A 24034-nucleotide genomic window follows, 5' to 3' on the forward strand; every position below is an offset into this window, starting at 1 on the left:
ATCTTGATAAAAATGTGCGCTAAAGGAGTTTTCCGCTTGAAAACAGAGTAGTGGTAATGGTAAAAGAGGTAAATTAAGGTAATTTTCCCTGTTATCAAAAAAATTGGAGAAGGGTTTAAGTGCTGTGTAATCGTGTGTTGCCATAAGAAAAATCAAGTAATTCAAAGCATTTTTAAACTGTTCTTAGTTAAAGAAAAAAAGCTCAATGAACGCCACTTCAATGGCTTGAAAACGTGTTTTATTAGTTTATAATAAAGATTCAACAATAATTCCATTCTTTTGTTGGTTTCTTTATTGCTATTAGCGGGCACTACGTGATCTGTCTCGTAAGGCCATGAGTGCAACACCGAAAACGCTTAGGGCTGTCATGGCGGCCATGGTGGCAACAAGTGGCATGTTCACTTCAACTGAAAGAGAAGAGAAAACCTTCCTTTTAACCCTTTATGTGTTGCTTTTTGCACTCTTCAGATATTTTGTTAGAATACCAGGTCTCTAATGAATCATTTCTAAATAGGCCCTTTGCACGATCTGGTCACATGGTACAAAATCACACATGCTGGTAAGCAAGTTGCGCAGTGGGACTTCCAAAACAAAGGCAGTTCCAGGCTGACTGGTACGAGTTGCATTGTTTTGGAAGTCCCACTGCGTAACTTGCTCACCAGCATGTGTGATTTTGTACCATGTGACCGGATCGTGCAAAGGGCCTATTGATTGCAGCCTTAAGATTGATAGAGTTTAAAATAAGAGTAACGAGTTCCCATAGGAGGCACTCGGAGTATACAGAAATAAAGATGGCGTAATAAATATTGTACAATAGCGTCGTTTACAAAATGTTAAAAAGAGAATAAGGTCATCTCTGAAAGAGTACTGGTTTTGGTCTACATCTAATTAATTTCAGATTTGGTCCCAATTTTAATTCAATTTAAAAAGCGCTAAGCCACGAGATTTGTCGTGATTGGGTACATTACCAAAAGCTTTCTTACCCGATGTTTCCGATTTTTTGGCAGTCAGATTTTTATCGTTCTCTTCATCTTCGTTGGTATAATCCCGGGCTATAGGTCCTTGTCCAAGCGAATACACCTTGTGGTCTCTAATGTCGCGTCTTCGTCGGTCATTCGACTGGCAGCCCCTGGCACACCTGGATTGAGTGTCAGATGCATTGCAGACAACCACGTGGCAGTGAATGAAGATGAATGGCTGCTTAGTGAACTCGAAGGCTTCCAAAGTGAAGCGGAAGGAACCTTTTGGGGATGGCAGTAGTTTTACTGTGTCATCAACAGCGCACCTTTAGAGAGTTGAAATAAATGGAAATTTGTTTAATTGGATGATTTACCCAGAGGTTCAATAAACAGCTAGTGCTTAAAATGGGTCAAAATCAATCGTGTGGAGTTTATTCTGATTGAGAGAACAATTCATCTAAGGAGTTATTTCTTTCATCCTCAACTTTTTGCCTGTTGCTCAAGTGTGGAAGATAAATATTCAAACAATATAGGTCCCAGTTTTGGAAGATTGCATTCTTGAATTGTGTGAAGTGAAATGGAATGGCGAGAGGCTAATTCGTTTGCAAAACGAATTACTTGTTTTTCGAGATCACGGGTGATCGTGAAACATGAATGGAAATTCTTTGAATTATTTGTTTTCTTTTTCAAGAAACTTTGACGTAATTCTTATATATTTTTCTCAAGCTCATTACGAATTCATCAATTTTAACCAAAGGAAATTTGGATATCTGATCTTAATTAGTATAAATCTTATTACATTTCTCCGTTTACTCTTTAGTTTCAGTTTGGATTGAGAAGATATGCCAAACACTCAAGACAGTGTTTGACCAAATTTCCAAACACCTGAATGTTCATATAAAATATAACGCTACGTTTCGCATTTTCCATTTTCCTCAGTGTTTGGGAATGTGGTCAAAGACGGTCTTTCGTATTTGATATCAAGTAATGGGAAATAGGAAAGACGGGCGCCATCATCATTGTCTCACCCGTCTCCAATAATTTGATGCCTCTTGGGGTTATTGTCATCAGCCGTTGGGGTAGCGAAGCAGTCTTCAGCCATGATTGACAGTCTGTTGTCATTACTGTCAACTTTGCCTTGTAAGAACATCTGTTGGCGGAGTTTCAAGGACACAGGGAAATCCTTTGCCTGGTATGATTTGACAAATCTGAAAAGAAACGTCCCAAAAAAATAAGGAATTAATTGGAAGTAATGAGTTACCTTTAAATGTATATAAAAGATTAGTTGTATGAATGGAAAAAATGGGACGTAAATGGCAGATAAAGTTGTCGAACTTTGATGACTATGGTTGAAAAAAATACATTTAATTTTAATTTATTTTGTTGTTTAGTAGTGCTAATTTTCTCTGATCGCATTGTAAATAATTAAAAAACAGCAAAAGTAACGTATATTTTTGCGATTTATTTCCAACTCTCTATTAGAAGCATTAACACGAAAGTGAATATAGGTAAGAATGAAAGATGCGAATGCAGCCATAACACTAGTGGAAAAATGACCTTAAAAAGTTTCAAGCTCTGAACGGGATTCGAACCTACGACCTCTGAGTTACCGATGCAATGCTGTACCAACTGAATCATCAAAGGCACATGAGAGCGGTCGTGTGTGAGCTCGGCCCTATATGTTCAGTGGACGTAATACTCGGCTCAAGCATATGAATTCCATGGTAATAGATGTCCAACAGTAGCAATTAAATGAAAGAATGAAAGATGCGAATGCAGCCATAACACTACTGGAAAAATGACCTGAAAAAATTTCTGTTGGACATCTATTACCATGGAATTCATATGCTTGAGCCGAGTATTACGTCCACTGAACATATAGGGCCGAACTCACACACGACCGCTCTCATGTAGCTTTAATAGTTCAGTTGGTAGAGCATTGCACCGGTAACGCAAAGGTCGTGGGTTCGAATCCCGTTCAGAGCCTGAAATTTTTCAAGTCATTTTTCCAGCAGTGTTATGGCTGCATTCGCATCTTTCATTCTTTCATTTAATCAGTTGCTACTGTTGGACATCTATTACCATGAATATAGGTAACTTGAACGAACCAAATAAAGCCGGATAAATTAATCTTATTGACCTGTGAATAGTCAGATTGTTTTTGTACTTTTCAAATCATGCGTTCAAAGCACTGAAATAAAGCGTTAAAGCAGTAAATTATAAAAAAAGTAGAAATAATTAAGAGTTATAATAGATAAATGCTCAATTGTAGCTGGTGCCCAATTTGCTATACCTGTTACTGTGGTATAATTCCAAGAGGACAGTGAAGTTTCCAGTTCCCTTTTCTGAGAATACCAGTTTTCTATTTTTTGGTTTTAATCCCACTGCTGTGGCCTCTCCGTACTTGGAATAATAACAACTGAAAGGAATCTCGATCTCTCGGACGCGTGTTACGATATCCGTGTTTTTCAATGGAATCTCCAGAACTTTATTGCTGTACACCATAGCAGACTTTGTGTATCTGCGTGTACTGTTGCATCCGGTCAGCGGTGTTTGGAGACTGAAATGGGTGAGAGTTTCTGTCGCTCTGCAGCTCGGATCCAGGAGACGAATGTGCTCGGGGTCCAATCCTTTGAGAATGGGTTTGGGAATTGTTATGGACATCTCGTTTTGAAAACAGTTGACAGTGACTCCTTGAGCTATAAAATAAGAAATAAAGAAATTCGCAGTGTCAAATGAGGCCGGATAATCTGACAAGAAAAACAAAAACATAACAAGGTAGAACGCTTTGAAATAAGGTAATTATAGGAGTTCCCGTTAATGAGGACAATGCTTTTACGAGAAAGCTGTGTTCTTCTGTGTACCTTCACAAGTATGTTGATCCCCGGCGAGTGATAGTTCGGCGTTAGGGCATGAACATTCATAGCTTCCAACTGTGTTTGTACAGTCATGCGAACATCCGCCATTCTTGACTGTGCATTCGTCAATGTCTGCCGAGAAAATTATTAATTAGATAGTTGAAGTTCCTTGAAGAAAAAAAAAATCATCCTGGCTAAAAAAGTGAAAACGTTTATTCAACATACTATATTTCTCCACGTACAAGACCGAACATATGTCTGTTCCGCCTCAATGTGAGCAAGTTGTTTTAAATCCGGCAATGTTTTGAAAGTACAAAAAAATAACCACTCCTTTTTTCTAGCAGTTGTGTATAGGAGTTATGAATCAACATTTCTATATTGTCGATGTTGAATGCGGCAAATTGATAATTGATAGTTGATTGAAAATATAGAAAAGTTATGGAGAAAAATGAGTAGTGCTGAAAACAAAATGAGGCAAAAAATTTCCGAAGAATAGAATCTAATATTAAACAAAATACGAACAAACTGTCACCTTTGCTACAGTCTGGTCCATTGAATCCGCGTTGGCATATACACCGATAACTTCCTGGATTGTTAACGCATTTAGCTCCATTTAAGCAAGGTTTAGAAGTGGAACATTCATCGATGTCTGAATAAATTAATTTGCAAAGAGTAAATGTTTACATATACATCTATTTTCAAAGCAAAATGATTTTTTTTAAAGTTTGTTTGTTTTGATAGATACCTTTCTGGCAATTTTTTCCTGTATAACCTGTTTTGCAGGAACATCTATAACTTCCTGGAAGGTTTTCACAAATTGCTCCATTCTGACAAGGTTTCTTGGTTTTGCATTCATTGATATCTGTAGAAAGACAGATTTTTTAAAAATAAGTTTCTAGCAATATTCTATAAATTTAAATGTAATTCCTGCAGTAAGTCGTTTGTTGTCTTAGCTGATTATAGTGAAAGGTTTTTTCTATCGTTAGCAGCATTATGTTACTGGCTGAGTGATCTGGTAACGGATGGAAAGAAGAATTGAATTTTTTCGTTGTAATATGTCATTTGAATAAAATGATGGCAAAAAATTATTCACCATAGTATCTTACATGCATTAAGTAAGTATTGCATAAGAGAACTTACTCAAAACAATGGTATCTCATCTAGTTATATAGCAGTTGATGATATGTCTCATTAAGATCTAAATTTTCTCACCAGTGTTGCACGTTTTTCCTGAAAATCCGGATGGGCAGTTACAGCGATAAGTTCCAGGTTTGTTCAAACAAGTCGCTCCGTTTTGGCAAGGGTTGGAAGTCGAACATTCATCAACGTCTGTAACAGATGATAAGTAATCTCTCAATAATACTCTTGTACTTGTACTTGTCAGAGTTTCTAATAATACGACTGAGCATTTTACGCACCCTTCTGACAGTCCTTTCCAGTATAACCTGTTGTACAGGTACATTCATAACTTCCAGGAACGTTTTCACAAGTTCCTTCATTTTGGCAAGGTTTGGAAGTTTGGCATTCGTTGATATCTGTAAACAGGTACGACATATAAATATGGATATTGTTTTTATTTATTTTCTTTGCCGTTACAATATTGTATAGTTCCACATGCAAAACCACGGATACTTTTAAACGTCAGACTAAGAGGCTTATTGTGAAAAAAAAAAAAAAAAAACAAGAATAGCAACAACAACAAGAAACAGAGGTTTCTCCTTTCTCAGAGTCAGGGTACTGTTCAATATTGTTTTACAGGGAGGTACGACACGTGCACTTTGAGTACGAGATATTTAACTTAAACATTGAAAACCAGCATTCCAACATTTTCATATGATATCATAACAAAATAGAAAATATAAAAATGTTGAAATGGTAGTTCTCAGTGTTTAAGGTAAGTGTTCATACCATTGGCACAGTTTTCCCCTGTGAATCTGGGTTGGCATGCACAGCGGTAACTTCCTGGAGAGTTAACGCATTTAGCTTCGTTTTGGCAATGCAAGGATTGGATGTTAAATATTCATCAACGTCTACAACAAAAAAAGTGATCATAATATTTCACTGTATTGGTATACCTTATCATGATATAAATGCATACGTATATACGCACCCTTTTGGCAGTTTCTTCCGGTATAACCTGTTTGACAGGAACATTTGTAACTTCCTGGAAGGTTTTTACAAGTTCCTCCATTCTGACAAGGTTTCTTTGTTTCGCATTCGTTAATATCTATAAAACAGCATATTTTGTTGTTATGATTTGCAAAATAATTGGACTATAGCTTGTTTTTACTAACAAATGCTCTGCACAACGAGTAGCCATTCTTGTAATATTGACGGACTTCTGAAGGGAGATGATTGTAATTCACCACTTGTTACAAAATAACAAATAAATAAAATGTCCTTGCTTTCAAGAAACGTTTTCCTCCAAGAAAACCGTTCGGTAAGAAAAGAAATTAAGGGTATATTTAGATGTATCGCCGTATGTATTTTTATTGTCTCATCATGAAGAGTCAAAATCAAGAATAATAATAATAAACAAGAAAATCAAGATGTGCATAGGGGGAAAATATAAAGAAATAAAAACTCCATGTGGGTTTATGCCTGATTTTACCATGTTATTCTAGTAAGGACTTTATTTGCCTAACATGGTTTGGTTTCACCTCAGGCTAGTACACTAGAAAAAGTTTTAAACTGGAATTCATGTTCTTAAAAGAATTAATCAGGGGATTTGGGATTTGGTTACCATTTCCACAATGTACTCCGTTATATCCTGATGGGCATTCACAGCGATAACTTCCATGGGAGTTGTGACACGTGGCTCCATTTAAGCAAGGATTGACAGTCAAGCACTCATCAACATCTAAAAGCATGTATGAAAAACAAGAATTTAATTAAAAAGTAATATTTTAACCACTCAGAGTGGGTTTCTTGAATAGTTAGTTTAAACTGGTCAGTCACTGTAATTGCTCTCAAAAAATTAAAAAAAAATTAAAACATGCCCGTTAAAATTTCAAGATATTAGACCAGTGATAGGTAATGCCAAATTGTTACAAGGTGAAGTTTACGAAAACTCGCCAATTTTTGAGTTTAATAGTTTAACTGATAAAAAAATCAACTTTCTTGCAGTAACTTCCATTCCTTTTTGCAGTTAGGTTTTCCCAGCTATCTGTTTGAGTAATTTAAAACCATTTTTGGCTGCAATAACTTTAAAAAACTTATAAAATCCAAGATATTGAATCCAAGATAGCAGTTCGTGAATGATGGCTTCATTTGTGGCGTCACATGAAAACAGATGCATAAAAATTCTGGTCTGCATAAGGTTAAACGGGGCATCTTCAAACACAGAAAAGTAAAAAAAAAATAGTAAAAAATGTAAGTAGTTTTCAAACTGAAAGACGTAGTAATAGCAGAAGGCTAAATTTTTATGGTGAAAATTCATATTTTCGTACGCATTCATCATCAAATCTGCATGACGTTGGATATCCCCAAAAGTTTAGAAGTACTCCAGGCTTCCAATTCTGGCTGTGCGTTCTCTAAGAAATATTGATTATCAGCTGCGCTTTAAAAATAAAAATAAGCTTACCTGCCTTTTTCGCAGTTTTTCCCTGTATGCCCTTGTGGACATGTACAGCTGTAACTTCCAGGTTTGTTGACACATGTAGCTCCGTTTAAGCAAGGTTTAGAAGTCAAGCATTCATCAACATCTATAAAAGACAATGATTAAATACATGTAATGTAGGTTGGGTGTTTGAAATTAATCTAGACACCGATTAATGTAATGGTTTTCCTCTCCGTGCCTTTGTCCAATTTTCTTTTTTCCTTAGCTACCCAAGGTAGATCGTCTACTGAATTGAGAGATAAAGAAATCACTGGCAAGTAACTAGTAGCTGAATGAGATAGAATGTTTGAAAACTTCGTATGTTTGAAGTGCGAAATACTTCGACAAGACAAATTGATGGTGATGCATGTTTGTTTCTCATTTGGGCTAAAAATCAGCCTGAGAGGACATCGTTACAAAGAGCTGTTGTATTTCAGTAAAATTTTCAAAGTATATTTTTGGCAATCCTTTGACAGTTGACTGCATGTTTTAGTTCACTGTTGATAGAGGAAAGTGCTTTACCTTTGCCGCAGTTTTTTCCTTGGTATCCAGGCTTACATAGGCAGCGGTAATCCCCAGGAATGTTTTCACACTTTGCACCATTTTGGCAAGGCTTGGATATCAGACATTCATCGATGTCTATAAAGAGAGCAGAATATTATACTAATATTCAGAATATTGTACTAACATCATACTGGTATCGCAGGGTGTTTTGAGAGTGTTCAAAACGAACTGATACGAACCTGTTTGACAGTTTTCTCCAGTGTAACCGGAAGCACAGGAGCATTTGTAGCTACCAGCAAGGTTTTGACAAGTTCCTCCATTTTGACAAGGTTTCGAAGTTTGGCATTCGTTGATATCTGCAAACAAAATACCACATATTTAGTGGGACTTTATATCCTTAATTAAAGATTTTTGCAAGCAATATTTTATAGTTTCAAAAGCAAAAGCTCTGATTCCAAGATTCCTTAATCGTCACCTCGAGATGCTTTTGGTGGAAAAAAGTTTTTTTTTTCTCTTCTAGTTACTTATCTTAATGTTTCCGTTATGATTTGCACAATAACTAAACAAAGGGCATTTTTTTTTAGTAATAAATGTTCCATTCAACGCCTAGCTATTCTTAAAATGTTGGCCGATTTCTCAAGGGTGGCGGAATGCAATAGGTCATTTGTTCTATGTAGCAGATATTTATCTTTTTTTCAATTATCCCCTCGTCTAGTTAAGTTCTATTTATATACCCTTACGTTAGAAAATATATTATGGGTATATTAACAGGCATTGCTAGTCAAGGCGGCGGAGAAACTAAATTGAGATAAAAAAAAAAAAAAAGGGGAGTAACATGAATGGGAGAACCACTGATGGAAAATGGAACTAGATTTACGTGAAGAGTGCAGAAAGTATGAGAAACAAAAATACAAGGTGTGTTCACCCTTGAGCCTATTTTATCATCCTACTGTAGCAGCGATCGTGGTGTGGAGAGACGTTCTCTTCACAGTTAGTAAGTATATTTGGTAAAACAAGCCATTTATTATCAATTCAGGAATTTGGTTACCATTTCCACAGTGTTTTCCTTTATATCCGGACGGGCATTCACAGCGATACGTTCCATGGGAGTTGTGACACGTGGCTCCATTTAAGCAAGGATCGACAGTCACACACTCATCAATGTCTAAAAACAGGATAATAAGCAAGAATTTAATTAAAATCTAACATTTTAATCATTCAGTTGGTTTTTTGAATGGAGATTGTTAGGCCCAGTCCAAACGCCACTCCACTCATGTGCCGAACCAAACTTGATTAAGTTCGACTTTAGAGCGACTTTGGAGCGACGGCTGGTTCAGACGGCGTACTTGCGTCGAATTTAATTCGGGAAGCCGTTGGTAACAATTTTCGACGAGAAATTATGCGTTCTGAATTCCAGCACTCTGTCCAAATAGAAAAGCTGTGACTAACATTTCGCTGTTATCATGCAAATTCAAACTCAAGGTTCAGTGTTTGTATTTAGACAGGTTTTCTCCCGGTCAAATCGACTTGTTAAAGGGAAATCTAATAAGCTGGGCTATTATCACGAAGAAAAAGCAAAAAATGAATTTGCGCTAAAGAAACTCGCTTATACAGTCCCGTTTCTCATAAATCGGAAATATACTGGTATTTTGTTGTCTTCATTTTTAGCGACGGCTTTGAGCTTCATGCATGACTGGACACGCCACTTAATTTTGAACCAATTACGAGTCCCGTTATATGAAAAATAAATTACAGTAATTTATGCATCAGGTTCGACACATGAGGAAGAACGCCGTATGAATCAGCTGCCGCTCCAACGTCGCATAGTGTGACAGACCCTGCCGAATTTAATGTTGTTTGCCGCACCAAACCTAACCTGCCGAACCAAACTGATTCAAACGCCGCTCTTCTGCCGTACTTAACTCTCATGAGTTAGGTTCGGCGCATGAATGGAGCGGCGTTTGGAACGGGCCTTAGTTTCTATTTTTTTTAGACATTTTAATTCAATAACAACGCTCTCCAAGTCAGTTCAATTTTCGTAAAAACTGCATGTTAAAATGCCATTCAAGATCCTTGACCGTACCAATGCATTGTTATGCCAAATTGTTACCAAAAGATATTTATAAAATTTGCCAATTTCGTGAGTTCATTGGTTTAACTCAGAAAAAAAAAACAAAGAAAAACACTGTTGCTTGCATAATTTTTAGCTTTTCCTATCGGTTTTGGCTATTTTCGTTCCATTTTTGGCGTTTTACAACTTGTGAAATGAAAAAAAATTAGGGTGGTGATTTGTAAATGATGGCGTCATTTCTAAGTCATGTGACAGCAGATCCAAAAAAAGTGGTCTGAATATGCCATAAACGCGCCATTTTCAGACACAATTAAAGTAAATAATTTAAAGTGAAAAGGTGCACTTGCGCTTAAAACCAGCTAGAGAGGACATTTTTATAAGACAGACACTCTATTTTCCTTAAAATTAGATGTTGGTTTTTCAAGCGCATCTGAAAATCCTTTGATAGTCGATTACATGTTTAACTTCACTGTTAACGAAGGAAAGTGTTGGTTCCTTCTTGGTGTTTAAGACACAGGACACGTCACAACAGAACACCGCCTCTCAAATCTACTGTTTTCATTATTTTTCTCGTTCTTTTATCCTATTGGTCTCTATTGATTTACGTTAACTCTGTCTTCTACACCGAATAAGAGAGAGTTAAAGTGCCGGTAGCTTTGTCGCAGTTTTTTCCTTTGTATCCAGCCTGACATAGACAGCGGTAATCCCCAGGGATGTTTTCACACTTTGCACCATTTTGGCAAGGCTTGGATATCAGACATTGATCGATGTCTTTAAAGAGAACAGAATATGAACGTTATACTTGCAACCCATTATATCTGGAATTTTTCAAAACGAACTGACACGAACCTGTTTGACAGTTTTCTCCAGTATAACCGGAAGCACAGGAGCATTTGTAACCACCAGGAAGGTTTTGACAGGTTCCTCCATTTTGACAAGGTTTTGAAGTTTGGCATTCGTTGATATCTGGAAATGAAATAAGACGTACATTGATGAGTACTTCTCGAAACAATATTTCAAAGTTTCACATGTAAAACCTCTGTTTCCACAATTCCTAAAACGTCGCCTTACGAAAGTTCTTGTGAAAGAGAGGTTTCTTTCTTTTCACTATGGTGTTGATCGAATTCGTCCAACGAAGGGATTAGACATCTTGAGGCCGATATATAATAATAATAATAATAATAATAATAATAACAATAATAATAATAATAACTTTATTTAAGTGTCAGGGTAGGTATTTAGCTTACAGAAGCTAATTGGGGACACTACTACGTTACAATGTATTGAGATTTAAAATGTATAGGTAAGAAAACGAATTAAAATTAATTGGGTACACTAGGAATAAATAAAAATAAATAATTATAAATAATATAAAAACTGTTTCTGAAATTACAAATACAGTATAATACAAGAGAGAAATATATATATATGTATAACCGTATCATTTTGTTATGAGGTGATGTGAAAAGTTTAGATGTTTACCGTAATCTTCCCGTTATTGTGTGCTCACCTCCGAGCTTATTTTATCATCCTAATGCAGCAGCGATCGCGATGTAAAGATGCGTTCTCTCTTTCACGGTTGGAAGAATAGGTCTTTAAACACAAGCATTATTATTATTAATTCGCATTTGAACACATACGTATGGAGTTTGCGCACAACAAATTCATAATTATTATTATAATTCATAATTATTATTATTACTATTATAATTATTCGATGAGATTAAATTTCGATAAACATGTCAAAATAAAAATGAGCGATAGAAATTTTACACAAGGTTTCGATGTCGTCATGACATCATTATCAAGTGACAAGAAAATAACGGTTCAACAGTGTTATATATGCGGTGAGAGGTGTGATTGTTCATTACCATATTTGGTTAAACAAATAGTTTCGCGCGGATGGAATCCGATTGCGTGTTCAGGCTAGGTTTCTTCTTTCTAATAAACAGTATTTCGTAAATCAAACAATCCAGTTTTCCGTTGCATTTCTTTAGGACGGAAAAATTATTGGCAAGGGCGTCGATGTTATAAAGGCTGTGATCGTTCTTTAAATGCTTTCCGATTGCGGAGAACCTGTGTTCATCAATACGTTGGTGCAAATGCCGGCTGGTATACCCGACATACTCTGCATCGCACAGATCACGTTGGTAATTGTACACTACGCATTGTTGATTAATTAGAGGTGGTTTTGGTTCACGCATCTTGAGATCTTCACAGATTTTGCGACTCTTGAATACTGGTTGAAGAGTGTGATCGGTTTTCTTGCTCAGGTCAAATAGTTGTTTTTTCACTGCATCGGCGACGTTTGACCTTTAAATGGCAATACCACTCGGTGAACAGTATCTTCGTTCACGGGTAGTCGAGGTGGCACGAGAGGATCTTTGGTCATCATTGAGGTGACAATTACCAATCTGATCATCGAAACGTTGTGTAAAATTTCTATCGCTCATTTTTATTTTGAAATTATCATAATTATTATTATTAATTCGGAAATTTGGTTACCATTTCCACAATGTTTTCCTTTATATCCTGACGGGCATTCATAGCGATAAGTTCCATGGGAATTGTGACACGTGGCTCCATTTAAGCAAGGATTGGTGGTCAAACACTCATTTATGTCTAAAAAAAGGCATGAAAAGCAAGATTTTAATAAAAGTCTTGCATTTTGTCCATTTAGTGGCTTTCTTGAATGAGGATCAGCTAGTTTTAATTTGCCAGAAATTTATTTTTTACAAACTTTCTAGACTTTCTCAAGCCATTCTTGGCTGTTTTACAACATTTTTTGCAGCCACTCAACTTGTGTTCTACTGTAAGTCGCGAATCTGATTGGTTCTGTAATCGTCATTCGCTGATCGACAATGATCTCGGACCTGCAGCGCTTGAAACTGATAATTATTATTCAGTTTAGGCTTAAAAATTCATCCTCCGTAACATCATAGAACAGGTCAATGATAGCTGAAAAGCTAACTTCCAAACGTTTGCGAACTTATCAAAGCCTTCCTACGTACGTTGAGAAGTCATGGTCTCCTTCAAATTGGAATTTCACCTTCTGAAAGTCAAGATAATCATATGATTTCCCTGCAAGAGTTTTTCCTCAAACACAAATCAAAAATGACCGGTGATTGTTGCGTTTTCAAATTTCTCCGGCTATAGTATGAACGGAAAACAGTCGATGTATTTTCAGATTAAAAACGCAGTTTTCAAATTCCTCCAGCGTAGTGTGGTCGGGGCCTTAATTAATGCAAACAACTTTTCTTTCACACGATGTAGATGCCCTGTGGACGAAACGACCAGTGGTATTTCATCGAATCAAGTTGGCATCTCCCGTAACAAGTCTAGAATGTGTTTCACTACTATAAATTTGACTTTACATAAGTAGGTTTTGAAACATTGATTTCGGTGCATCAACGTTGTGGATTAGTGATAAGGAAGAGATGATTATAACCGAAAGGTGCCGCATTTGATTCTGGGTGATGGGGTGCACTTTTTTGTTTGAGATGGAAGATGAGGTGTTAAAGGGAGAGGGTCAAAAAGAAAAAAAAAAAAACACGAGGTATTTGTAATCTGTGGTTTACAAAAGAGAAACAGGTGTCAGGGAAAAATTATGTTGACTCAACGATTCTTTATAGATAAACTCGCCAGTATATCCTACTTAAACAGACGAAGTTACACCTGCTACACCTCCAGGTTATCTGGTGGATGGCTAACTAAGGAAATTCGATGCGACCAGGTAAATCACCACCCCAAAAGATTTGTTTGAGTCAAGACCATTGTGGAGTTCTTGTCTTGCACTATCTTTCCCTTGTTTTTGTCAAAAGCATTTTACCATATTTTGCGACAAGACAAGATCTAAGAGCTTCCTAGAAAACGTTTTACACGGGATTGGCAAAAATAAAGTAAATTAAAAAGAAAGCAAATGTACAAAACTACTGTACTTGTACTCGATACTTCAAACCACATCGGAACATGAAAGGTATTTTGTTTGGTTATTTTTAATTTTTTTTTCTTGCTGTTTACTTTTTGTTTGCTTGTTTCTGGTCTTATGATATGTATTGCCTCTGGTCTGGTATGGTTGATCATTACTTTTTTTAATCTCAAATTCCCTTTGTCAGCCAATGAAAGTTAAGGCAAGGGAGTATTATAGACCAAGTTTGAATCTAGGCTGGCGAGGTTAACAATTAGCCATTAGATTACAGGTAATGAGTTTTTAATGGTTCGAACTAGCTTTAGTCACAAGTTGGTCACTAAAATGAAAGCAGTCACAGAAAGGCCAATTACATTTCACTGCCTAATCATCCGAAAAGAAATCAAACTTATGACATAATTAATTCATTATTTTCACACCTCAAGAACCATGACCTCATTTCCATTTGAAATGTTGTCTCGGGAACGGCACTTCCAAGAATATTTCTACCGGTTAATGACTACAAATTAACATCGGAAATAACGAGCTGGACTCTAGTTGTGCTGGAAATCTAGAAATTAATAAAGGAAGTCTAGATATATAGCAAGGGCAACAAGTAGTTTTCTTTCCAGGTAGTTTTCTGTTTTAAACACAAATAAGTAGTGAAAAGTACAGTGATCAAAGTAAAAAAAAATCATTTTATACTTAAATTAAATTTTACAATCCCTAAGAAAATCGAACACCAAAGAATTGAAAAGGTAATCGCCGAACAATACCTGTTACGGCGATAGATTTTCAGACTGAATCGGAGCCATCAATGAACCACGACAGGTAGACAAATGTGGCAACTTTAATGATGATCCAATACGTAAAAACTGAAATAAAGGGTAGTGTGACCAGGCGACCTTAACTAACTTACAATTGCAATGAATAGAAGTCATTGAGCGATTATGAACAACAGATGTCAATCATCTATGAAATTACAAACTATTTCGAGGTAACAGGCAATCGACAAAACGCGTAATCATGACGAAAACGATAACAATAATTTCTTACGTACCTCTATCCCGACGTTGGGGCGAAACTGGCTAAAGGGCAGTAGAAATCTTACATACAACTTGATGCTAACATTAAACTCGAACACCGCCCGCACTGACACTACGAAAACCACGAGGCCAGCTTCCTTTTACATTTGACTGCGCATGCAGAGCGAACACAACGGCAACGCAACACTGTGACACAACGGTAACGCTTACATGGCTCCCATAAATTGTCAACGTCAATTTACTTATTTCAAAAGAAAAAAAAAAGCCTGACAAAAGATAATTATAAAAACAGTGTTTATCAGCTGGATGTTTGTCCTTGAACTTGCTACTCCTTTCTTCTCGGTGGGGACTCCCTGGTCTGCCATTAATCTTCACCGCACCGCACAAGACAAACTAGCTTCTGGACAGGTCTGTCAAGAAACACAGGAGGTTTGGTTCTACTTCCACGTCTATCCAAGGATGGGTCTGCTACTACGAGTTTCACCTTCCTCAGGAGGCCATCGTTGCTTGGGTAAGTCTGGACTCACGAGCGAGTCGCAATTGGTTCCTGGGTAGATTATCATCTTTAATGATGACAACATCACCCACTTCTATGCGTCTGACTGTACGCACCCATTTCCGCCTAGGCTGCAGCAACTGGCGGTAATTGTCTTTGCACTTGATCCAAAATTCATTTGCTAAGTACTGTACACGGCGCCATCTCTTCTTAGAGAAGAGGTCCGCTAGCTGAAAGGATCCAGGAGGAGGTAGGACGACAGAAGATTTCATGGTCAGCAGCTGATTGGGTGTCAGTGGATCTAGACATTCTGGGGAGCTCACATCATTAACTTCAAGTGGTCGAAAATCCACAATCGATTCAGCCTCAACCATGAAAGTATTCAGGGATTCATCATGGAGCTGTGATCCATGGCGGCTCAGCAGGACTGCGAGAGCGTTCCGTACCGATCGAATTTGACGTTCCCAGGCACCTCCCATATAGCTAGCATGGGGTACATTCATTTTGCAATCCACCCAGTCGCAGTTTCTTTTTAGAGGCTCTTGTCGTATTTTGTCATGATCTAATTCTGAGAGGGCCTCCTGAAGCTAGTTCCTCGCACCGAAGAAGTTTGTTCCCTAGTCTGAACGGATCTGGCGAACTGGGCCGCGACGGCCGACAAAGCGGCGGTAGGCATTAATAAAGGAATCCGCTCTCAGAGAATTTGCAACTTCCAAGTGGACTGCTCTGGAGGCCATGCACGTGAAGAGAACTCCATATCTTTTTAGTTGATGATGTCCCTCCTTCACGTACCAAGGTCCAAGGTAGTCCGCTGCACCGTAAGAGAAGGGTGGAGCAGATTGAACCCGGTCTTCTGGAAGAGCTGCCATTTTCTGTTCCTGCACTGCTCCCCTCAACTTTCGGCGGCATACGCATTTCGCAATGTGATCAGGCACGGCAGAGCTGGCACCAATGATCCAGAATCCAGAGGATCTGATTTTGTTGTGTGTCATTCCACGCCCCTGATGTTCTACAGAATCATGACAGTAGGAAATGATCAGGTCTGTCATATGTCCTTTCTTGGGTAGGATAGCAGGGTACTTGGCTGCAGTTGAAAGATCTGCATGCTTCAGACGACCACCAACTCGGAGCACGCTATTCTCTTCAAGGAAGGGATCAAGCGTATAGAGATTGATAGTTTTTTTCATGACTCTGGCAGAGGTGCAGTCGTGTGAACCATGCTGTAAATTGTTAGATCAAAGCAGCCTGATTTCATCTTGGAATTCCTCCCTTTGAATACTTTTGACAATCTCTGTTTCTGCCTCTTGGAGCTCTTCTTTATTAACTGGAATATACTGGCCCGTTTTCCTCTGCTTAGACTCTTTAGTTTTCATCATGTCTCGCCCTTCTGAACCGGTTCTGTATTTTCTCTGGAGACTAAGGCAAACAGCAACTGCTCGCTTAGGTTTATGCCAGCTGGAGAAGTACTTCAAGCGATCGGGAAGAGAGAAGCATTCTCGGGTTTGGGTAGTCAAGGCTGAAATATTTAATCTTCTTTACTTCGGGGTCATCCGGAGAAATGCACATGGGTTCGCCACCATCAAGTGAGCTCTGATCTTCCAGTGGTTTCCAGAGAAACTCAGGGCCATTCCACCAGCGCGAGTTTTCAATTAGATTCGGTACATTCTGACCACGAGAGGCATCGTCTACTGGATTCTGATCTGTCTCTACATACTTCCACTGATTGGGTAAGGTATGGTCCCGGATCTACTGGACTCTATTTGCGTCAAATACATGGGATCGCCTCGCATCGTTGCGATTTTGGATTAACATGCTCTTTGCATGGCGTTTTAGTACGTGTTCCACCTAAAAAGTAGTACTTGAATTTCTGGTACCAAAACAACAGATTGCATTTGAAGTGCAAGAGTATCATAGCTAGCTAAGTCTAAATGGGCATTTTAGGCAGGTAATAAACTAATAGTTACATAAAGAGAAAAAAGTGTGCTAATCCCTTTTTTGTTTGTTCATGCCAGGTTCACAACAGCCTACGCTCAAAGTGACTTCCTTCTCAGGTCTAACTTAGGCAGGATTTGCTCTTCCAAGCAACCGTCACGTCCCAGGACAAACTCGTTTCAGTCTTAGACGAGAGGTTTTACGCCACCCCTTCACAAGATCGTCAACATACCGTAAAATATGTTCTGCTCAAGGACGGGTTAGTTGTGAATTGACTAAACGTCGACAGTTTTATTTCTTGTATTGAAAAATTGTTTTAACACCAAATTATCACAAACGATTAAGATTCAATCACTGTGCATTTTTCTATTTTCACAATTGTCTCTTAGGTTTGGAAGATCGTCAAAATGCAAAACGAACTTTTCTGCACGTCTTAACCATAAAGGGTTTCAAAAAGTGAGTTTGAAACTTCGTTATTAAATTTCAAATTAACACGAAAATTAATTAAAAAAACCCATCGACAAAAGTTAGACAGAGTTCTTGGATTGTCCTCCTATTTCAACTAGTAGATATGACTGGATTTTTGACAACCGTTTCAATACTTTGCACCAAATCATCTGATACGTTACTTTGATTTAATGTCTCCTAAAGGCCTTAAAAATCACTGCAAGCGATGAAAAAAACAAAAAAACAAAAACAAAAACAAAACAAAAATAGAGAGAGAAGAGCAAGAAAAGGAAGAAAAGGAAGCAGACGGAAAAAGAAGACTGACATACCTTTTAATTTCTATATCTTCCACTTTGGAGATTCTTTAACACTGTTCATATATATTTTCGAATCAAATCTTGTAGAAATTTATAAGCATAAAAGACACTGATGTAATATGGTTTGGTAATTTGTAGATGCCCTGTGGATGAAACGATTAGTGTTATTCCATTGAGTCAAGTTGGCATCTCCCGATTCACCACTGAAGGGTTCAAGTTCATTGCTGATCACCCATTCGTGTTTGTCCACTTCCATATAAGGATCTACGCCGCAAGGAAGCCAAACTCCAGATGTGCCCAAAGATGCATCAAAGAAGCCCGATGGAGACGTGACGTCAGCAGTGATGACAAATCGTGTCCACTGGTACAGGGACCCCTGACCATTGACACAGACTTAAATGAATTTAATGCTCATCATGGAACCATACAAAATTAATCCAACCTTAGATGCATACAGTATTCACTGTAATTTCTTATTATCACAAAATGGATTTTGTTTAAGTCCAGCAGCTCAGGCTTTTAATAAACAAGGTAGAAATGGAATTTGTTTTGGCCAGTTTTCCAAATACGATGGCTAAACGATTTTACAATGACAGCGTCATCACAACTCACGACTGAATAGGGTATTTCTCAAAGGATGAAAACAAAAAATAGTTAAGTTCTCTTCTTCTTTGATTGCACGAACTTTGTTCTTAACAACGACAACAACATCAGCTGGCATGATCGTAAATACAAACAGTGTTGCAAAAGATTTTTTTAAACTAAAACAGTAATGATTTTCCTGAACATATAATAAGGTTATGATAAAGCAATAAAGTTACATCGGTTTGATTTGAAAGAAGAATATTGCCCAGATCAAAGCAAGATGAAATGAATTTTGCTAATTAAATATTAACAAAATGATTTGTAGAAGTTGTAAGTTCGGACATAAGCTTGTTACGGAGATAACTGTTTGAGAGTTAAAAATATTGAAGATCCGATACCAGGACTCATTATAAAAGAGGTAAAAAACGTTCTCTGGTAAAATTGTTTAAAATTGTGAACTTTCAACAGCCAGTCAGCTGTCTTCAACGGACAAAAACGAAATGATAAAATAGACCTAAGAATTTTGAATATAACAAGCGAAAGGCGTATATTAAATAGAATACGTGTGAAAGAATGTGAGAATGCTAAAAGTATTTCACACGTATTCTATTTAATATATGCCTTTCGCTTGTTATATTCAAAATTCTTAGGTCTATTTTATCATTTCATTTTTGTCCGTCGAAGACAGCAGACTGGCTGTTGAAAGCTCACAATTTTAAACAATTTTACCAGAGAACGTTTTTTACCTCTTTGTTTGAGAGTTCTTACATCAAATTAACCCCTCCCCTTTTAGGCCTACTCTGGGACCTTAAGTCGCCTAAAGTCGCCTTAAGTCGCCTTAAGTCGCCCTAAGTCGCCTTAAGTCGCCCTAAGTCGCCTTAAGTCGCCTAAAGTCGCCTTAAGTCGCCCTAAGTCGCCTAAAGTCGCCTTAAGTTGCTATCGGTTATGCAATGTTAAAAAGGTTTCAACACACTCAAATTGCCCCTGTAGAAGGTTATTAGACTCGTAACTGTCATGTTAGGGTAAACTCCACTCTAACCCTATGGAGGAGGAAGCACAATGACCCAATGGTTGGTGCAATGGACCCCTATTGTGGATCATTGTATTGTGTTCATACTCTCATAGTGCCTCTCCTCATCCAGATGTATAAATGGGTACTGGATATGGAACGGGGGGGGGGGGGTGGGCAGGGTGCAGCAGAGGTAACCTCGATAGTTGTGATTTTAATTTTTTTAACACTCGTTCCCAATGCATTGGAGCCATCTAAACCCCCGCTTAAAGGGCCCTAGTCAGCCACACCTTTGTTTTTGTTTACATACAAGAGGTTGGCTTTTATGCTTTATTCAGAGCATGTCAAAGCAAAGAAAATCACTGTGAAGCTACTAAAGATAAAGGGACATACTTTCAGGAACAAAACTTACAGTAAAGCAACAAGACTTTGCCTCACCATGCAATATCAATAATTTTGATGGCATCGAAAATAGCAGAGGCTGACTAGGGTCCTTTAAGAAGTTGAGGACCCGACAATTACAAGGCCGTGGCTCCCTTAGACATAAAAAACCCTAATATTATTATAGTCTTGCACCTCTCTAGCCCCCATGTTAGCAGCGATAATTTCTACATGTGGACAATACTTAAATAGGAATAACAATCTGATGTATACTCTCTCACAGATGGCTTTTTATTTCTATCAAGTTTTCTTTTTTTTTCTTGTATTTCATTGTAAAAGAGTTAATAATTAAGATGACACTCTGTGTTGTCATCAGGAAATATATTAAATGTGGAAGGATATAACAAATGACTATACTGCAATAACTTCATTTAAGCTTATCAATTTTTGTACGATATTTCTGAATCAAATCTTCCGAAGACCTACAGTGTATAATTAATAAACAACAACAGTGAGAGGTGTTCCAGATCCTTTAGATGAAAAGAAAAAAAACAGAAAGATTTCTGGGTTAAGGCTCAATTCTTTCTAGTCACTTTTACACTGAGCAGTAAAAATATGGTCATCCAAAGTCAATTGAACCGAATTGAGTTTACACTTTAAATACTTTACTTACCCAGTGTAAAAGAGTGACAAAAGTGGGCCATTTCTCCAGCAAAAATCATTGTTTGCATTTTACTTCCACATTCGACCAACTGTAAACGTTTGAATTTCGTAATTGGACGAACCAACTTGCAGCATAATGTTTATCTATCCTTTTCCTACACATGATGAAGCCAGGTATTCACATAATCTTATACACTTTACGTGGACTGCGCTACTGTTACTATCGAAAGCTAAGGTACAGAAAATTCTCTGTGATCAACTCTCAGTAAACATGGCCGCCATGGGAATGTTTGGAACACGTGACTTAGTTCGGCCCCGTGACTAAGTACGCGAGCTCACGCGACCTACTCGCGCTCACGCGAGTATGATTACTCCGACAGGCGTTTACATAAGACAAGAAAAAAAAACTAAACGCCAAACTAATACTCTCCGAAATATTTGAAGACAGTATTTATTATCGGGTGATTTGAAATCACCCGAACACTTAGCAAGAGAACTCGAGTTTTCGTGGCACAGATATCTTTTGTCTGTTTGAAGCATGGAAACCAGTTAGCGGCGCAAGGGTTACTGGGAGAATCAAAATGGCGGAGACCAGTGTGTCTGGTATCGATGTATCAATTTCTAGTATTTCGCTGTGAAAATGTCGTTCTGGGCATTTGTAATTTCTCAGGTGGAAACTAGTGAAAGTTTGGAAGATGTATTTCCTGGTGGTCTGATTAACAAAACCTTCTAAAAAGAATCGATTCACTGTATAAACTGCCAGGGTCATCAAGGTTTTCTGGAACCTGACAGGTAGTTGGTGAAATTTGACAGGACGTGTTCTTACGAAGGAACTTAGCATGCGCTACTCATTATGGTATTGGAATATTTTGTCTGACTTGTTATATCCTGTGCGACTTACGCGAAGTAATTGTTAGATGAAATATTTAGTGTGACTCACATGAAGTGTGTGAGAATTAAACCATGTGCTTTTAGAGTGTACACATCGAGCTCGAGTGAATTTGGAGTGTTACATTGGCGACGAGGATGGGATTCGAACCCACGCGTGCAAGACTAGAAACCTTCGAACACAGCCATTTATCATCCCCGACGAAGCGAACAGCGTCGGCAAAGCATGGGAAGAATGGCTGGAGGGAATTGAGCGAGAATTCCGATACTTCAGAATTACGAAGGCCGTCGATAAGAAGGATGCTATAATAATTTACGGCGGGAAAGAGATAGCTCGATTAGAAAAGAGCCTACCGGATCCAGAGGTGGAAGATGTGTACCTGAAGTTGCATACTAAGCTGAATGATCACTTCACTCCAAAGAAGAATAAGCATCATGCGAGGTATTTATTTTTGAAAATGAGGCCACACATGGGTGAAACCACAAGGGCATACGCGGCAAGGCTGCGAGAGAAAGCGAAGGAATGTGAGTTTGGAGCTACATTCGACGAGAGAATTTTGGAGCACATAATTCAAACCATTGATAACAAGAAGATGATTGAGAAAGCCATTAGCAAGACGTGGGATCTAACACGATTTCTGACCGAAGCAAGCCAGACGGAGGATATTGCGAGGCAAATGAAAGATATGGGAAGTGAGAATGTTTCCCGTGAGAATGTTTCTCGTGTGCATTCCGACTTGCAATACCCCAAACAACAAAGCAATGGATCCAATGAAACACAGCGGCTTGGGAAAAAGCACAAATGTCAATATTGTGGATTGTTTGGAGTCCATGAGAAAGGGAAAGATTGCCCTGCCTATGGTAAGAAATGCCATAAATGCCACAAATTGAACCATTTCTCCTCTGTATGCAAATCTGAGATTGCTCGTAGCCACAAGTTCAGAAGACAGAAGCAAAGTAAAAGGAAAAGCAGTGGGAGAATTAAGAAGACAACTGAAGATGCAGAATCCACGAGCTCGGATGATGATTTTTTCGGCCAGGCAGTGCAACACTTAAAGCAGGCCAAGAAGATAAGAGTGGCAAAAATGGTGATGATTATCGAACTGTTATGGTGAGATTAAATGACGTGGATGTCTTGATGGAAGCAGACAGTGGGGCGGATGTTAATATTATGGACGAACACCAGTTTAAGGCATTCAGCTACAGAACACATGACAAGCCAATCCTTGCAAACAGTAATGTCAAGTTGCGTACTCTCCAGCACAAACTCGAGGTCAAAGGAGAATTTCAAACTGTGATTCGTAATGAGACGTGTGGGAAACCGACCAAATTTGTTGTGAGTGCAAACCCCCTCAATCGAAGGCAGAGGTGAGAAGTTTCCTTGGTATGACTGGTTATCTATCCAAATTTATACCTCGGTATGCTTCGCTCACGAAACCACTGAGAGAGCTTACTCACAAGGAGGCTAAGTTTCACTGGGGAAGAGAGGAAGATGATGCATTTGAAGAATCGAAAGCCAACATCTCCAGCAAGGATACAATGGCATTCTTCAACCCCAAGCTACCAATCATGGTGAGAGTCGAAGCTAGTTACAATGAAGGTTTATCAGCTGGCCTTTTTCAGCAATCTGCCAGGGGCTGGCAACCAGTGCATTTCATAAGTCGTACTCTCACTGATCTGGAAAAGAGGTATAGCCAGACAGAGAAGGATGCTTTATGTGTTAAATGGGCCAAGGATCGATTCTCTATCTACCTTCTTGGTGCACCCAGGTTTACGATTATTACTGCACACAAACCACTCCTGCCATTGTTTAATAAGCCAACGGCGAAGCTTCCCCCCGAATCGAGAAATGGGTGATGGACATGCGGGATGTGGACTTTGAAATGAAATACGAGTCTGGTAAAGATGAGGCTGACCCTCTAGACTTCTTGTCAAGGCACCCATTACCAGTTGTTGGAAACAATGACACTGAGAAGATTTTGAAGGCAAGCATTGAAACGGAGCATGCAGTGGTGCTAGACAGAATTAGAGAAGAAACACATCGTGATAGAGCTTTGCAAAAACTGAGCCAAACTATCAGGACAGGTAATTGGGAGACCAACAAGAAGGATGCTGACCTGGCACCATTCTACCCGATTAAGGACGAAATTTACGAAGCACAAGGTCTGATATTCAGAATGGAAAGAATTGTTTTACCAATGGTGTTACAGCAGAAAGTCATCAGATCAGCCCACAAGCTGGGACATCTGGGAACCACCAAGACGAAACAGATGCTTAGGGCTAAGTATTGGTTCCCCGGCATGAATGCGATGATTGACCAAATGATAGGTCATTGTTTTGACTGTCAAGTTACTACCAAAGATCGCAGACAAG

The 24034-nt window shown here is 38.3% G+C and overlaps 3 protein-coding genes across 3 annotated transcripts in view; all 3 read right to left on the reverse strand.

The window, feature by feature from the left end:
* Positions 1-24034, reverse strand: part of LOC145488723 (putative gamma-butyrobetaine dioxygenase) — a 156854-nt gene that overhangs the window by 51280 nt on the left and 81540 nt on the right. The window lies entirely within an intron of this gene.
* On the reverse strand, positions 147-15942 carry LOC145487745 (uncharacterized). The gene is made up of 16 exons (XM_081466563.1): positions 15471-15942; positions 14958-15055; positions 10840-10956; positions 8968-9121; positions 8159-8275; positions 7938-8054; positions 6561-6677; positions 5236-5352; positions 5030-5146; positions 4563-4679; positions 4350-4466; positions 3824-3949; positions 3253-3658; positions 1988-2167; positions 984-1285; positions 147-407 (listed from the first exon to the last, which is right to left on the reverse strand). Exons 1-16 carry the CDS (start codon positions 15940-15942, stop codon positions 301-303), a joined length of 2781 nt encoding a protein of 926 aa, XP_081322689.1. The 3' UTR covers positions 147-300.
* On the reverse strand, positions 16057-16626 carry LOC145487746 (uncharacterized). Its single transcript, XM_081466564.1, has one exon. The coding sequence runs from the start codon at positions 16624-16626 to the stop codon at positions 16057-16059; it is 570 nt and encodes a 189-aa protein (XP_081322690.1).

This window comes from Orbicella franksi, chromosome 5, assembly GCF_964199315.1.
Source record: "Orbicella franksi chromosome 5, jaOrbFran1.1, whole genome shotgun sequence".
Taxonomy (NCBI): Eukaryota; Metazoa; Cnidaria; class Anthozoa; order Scleractinia; family Merulinidae; genus Orbicella; species Orbicella franksi.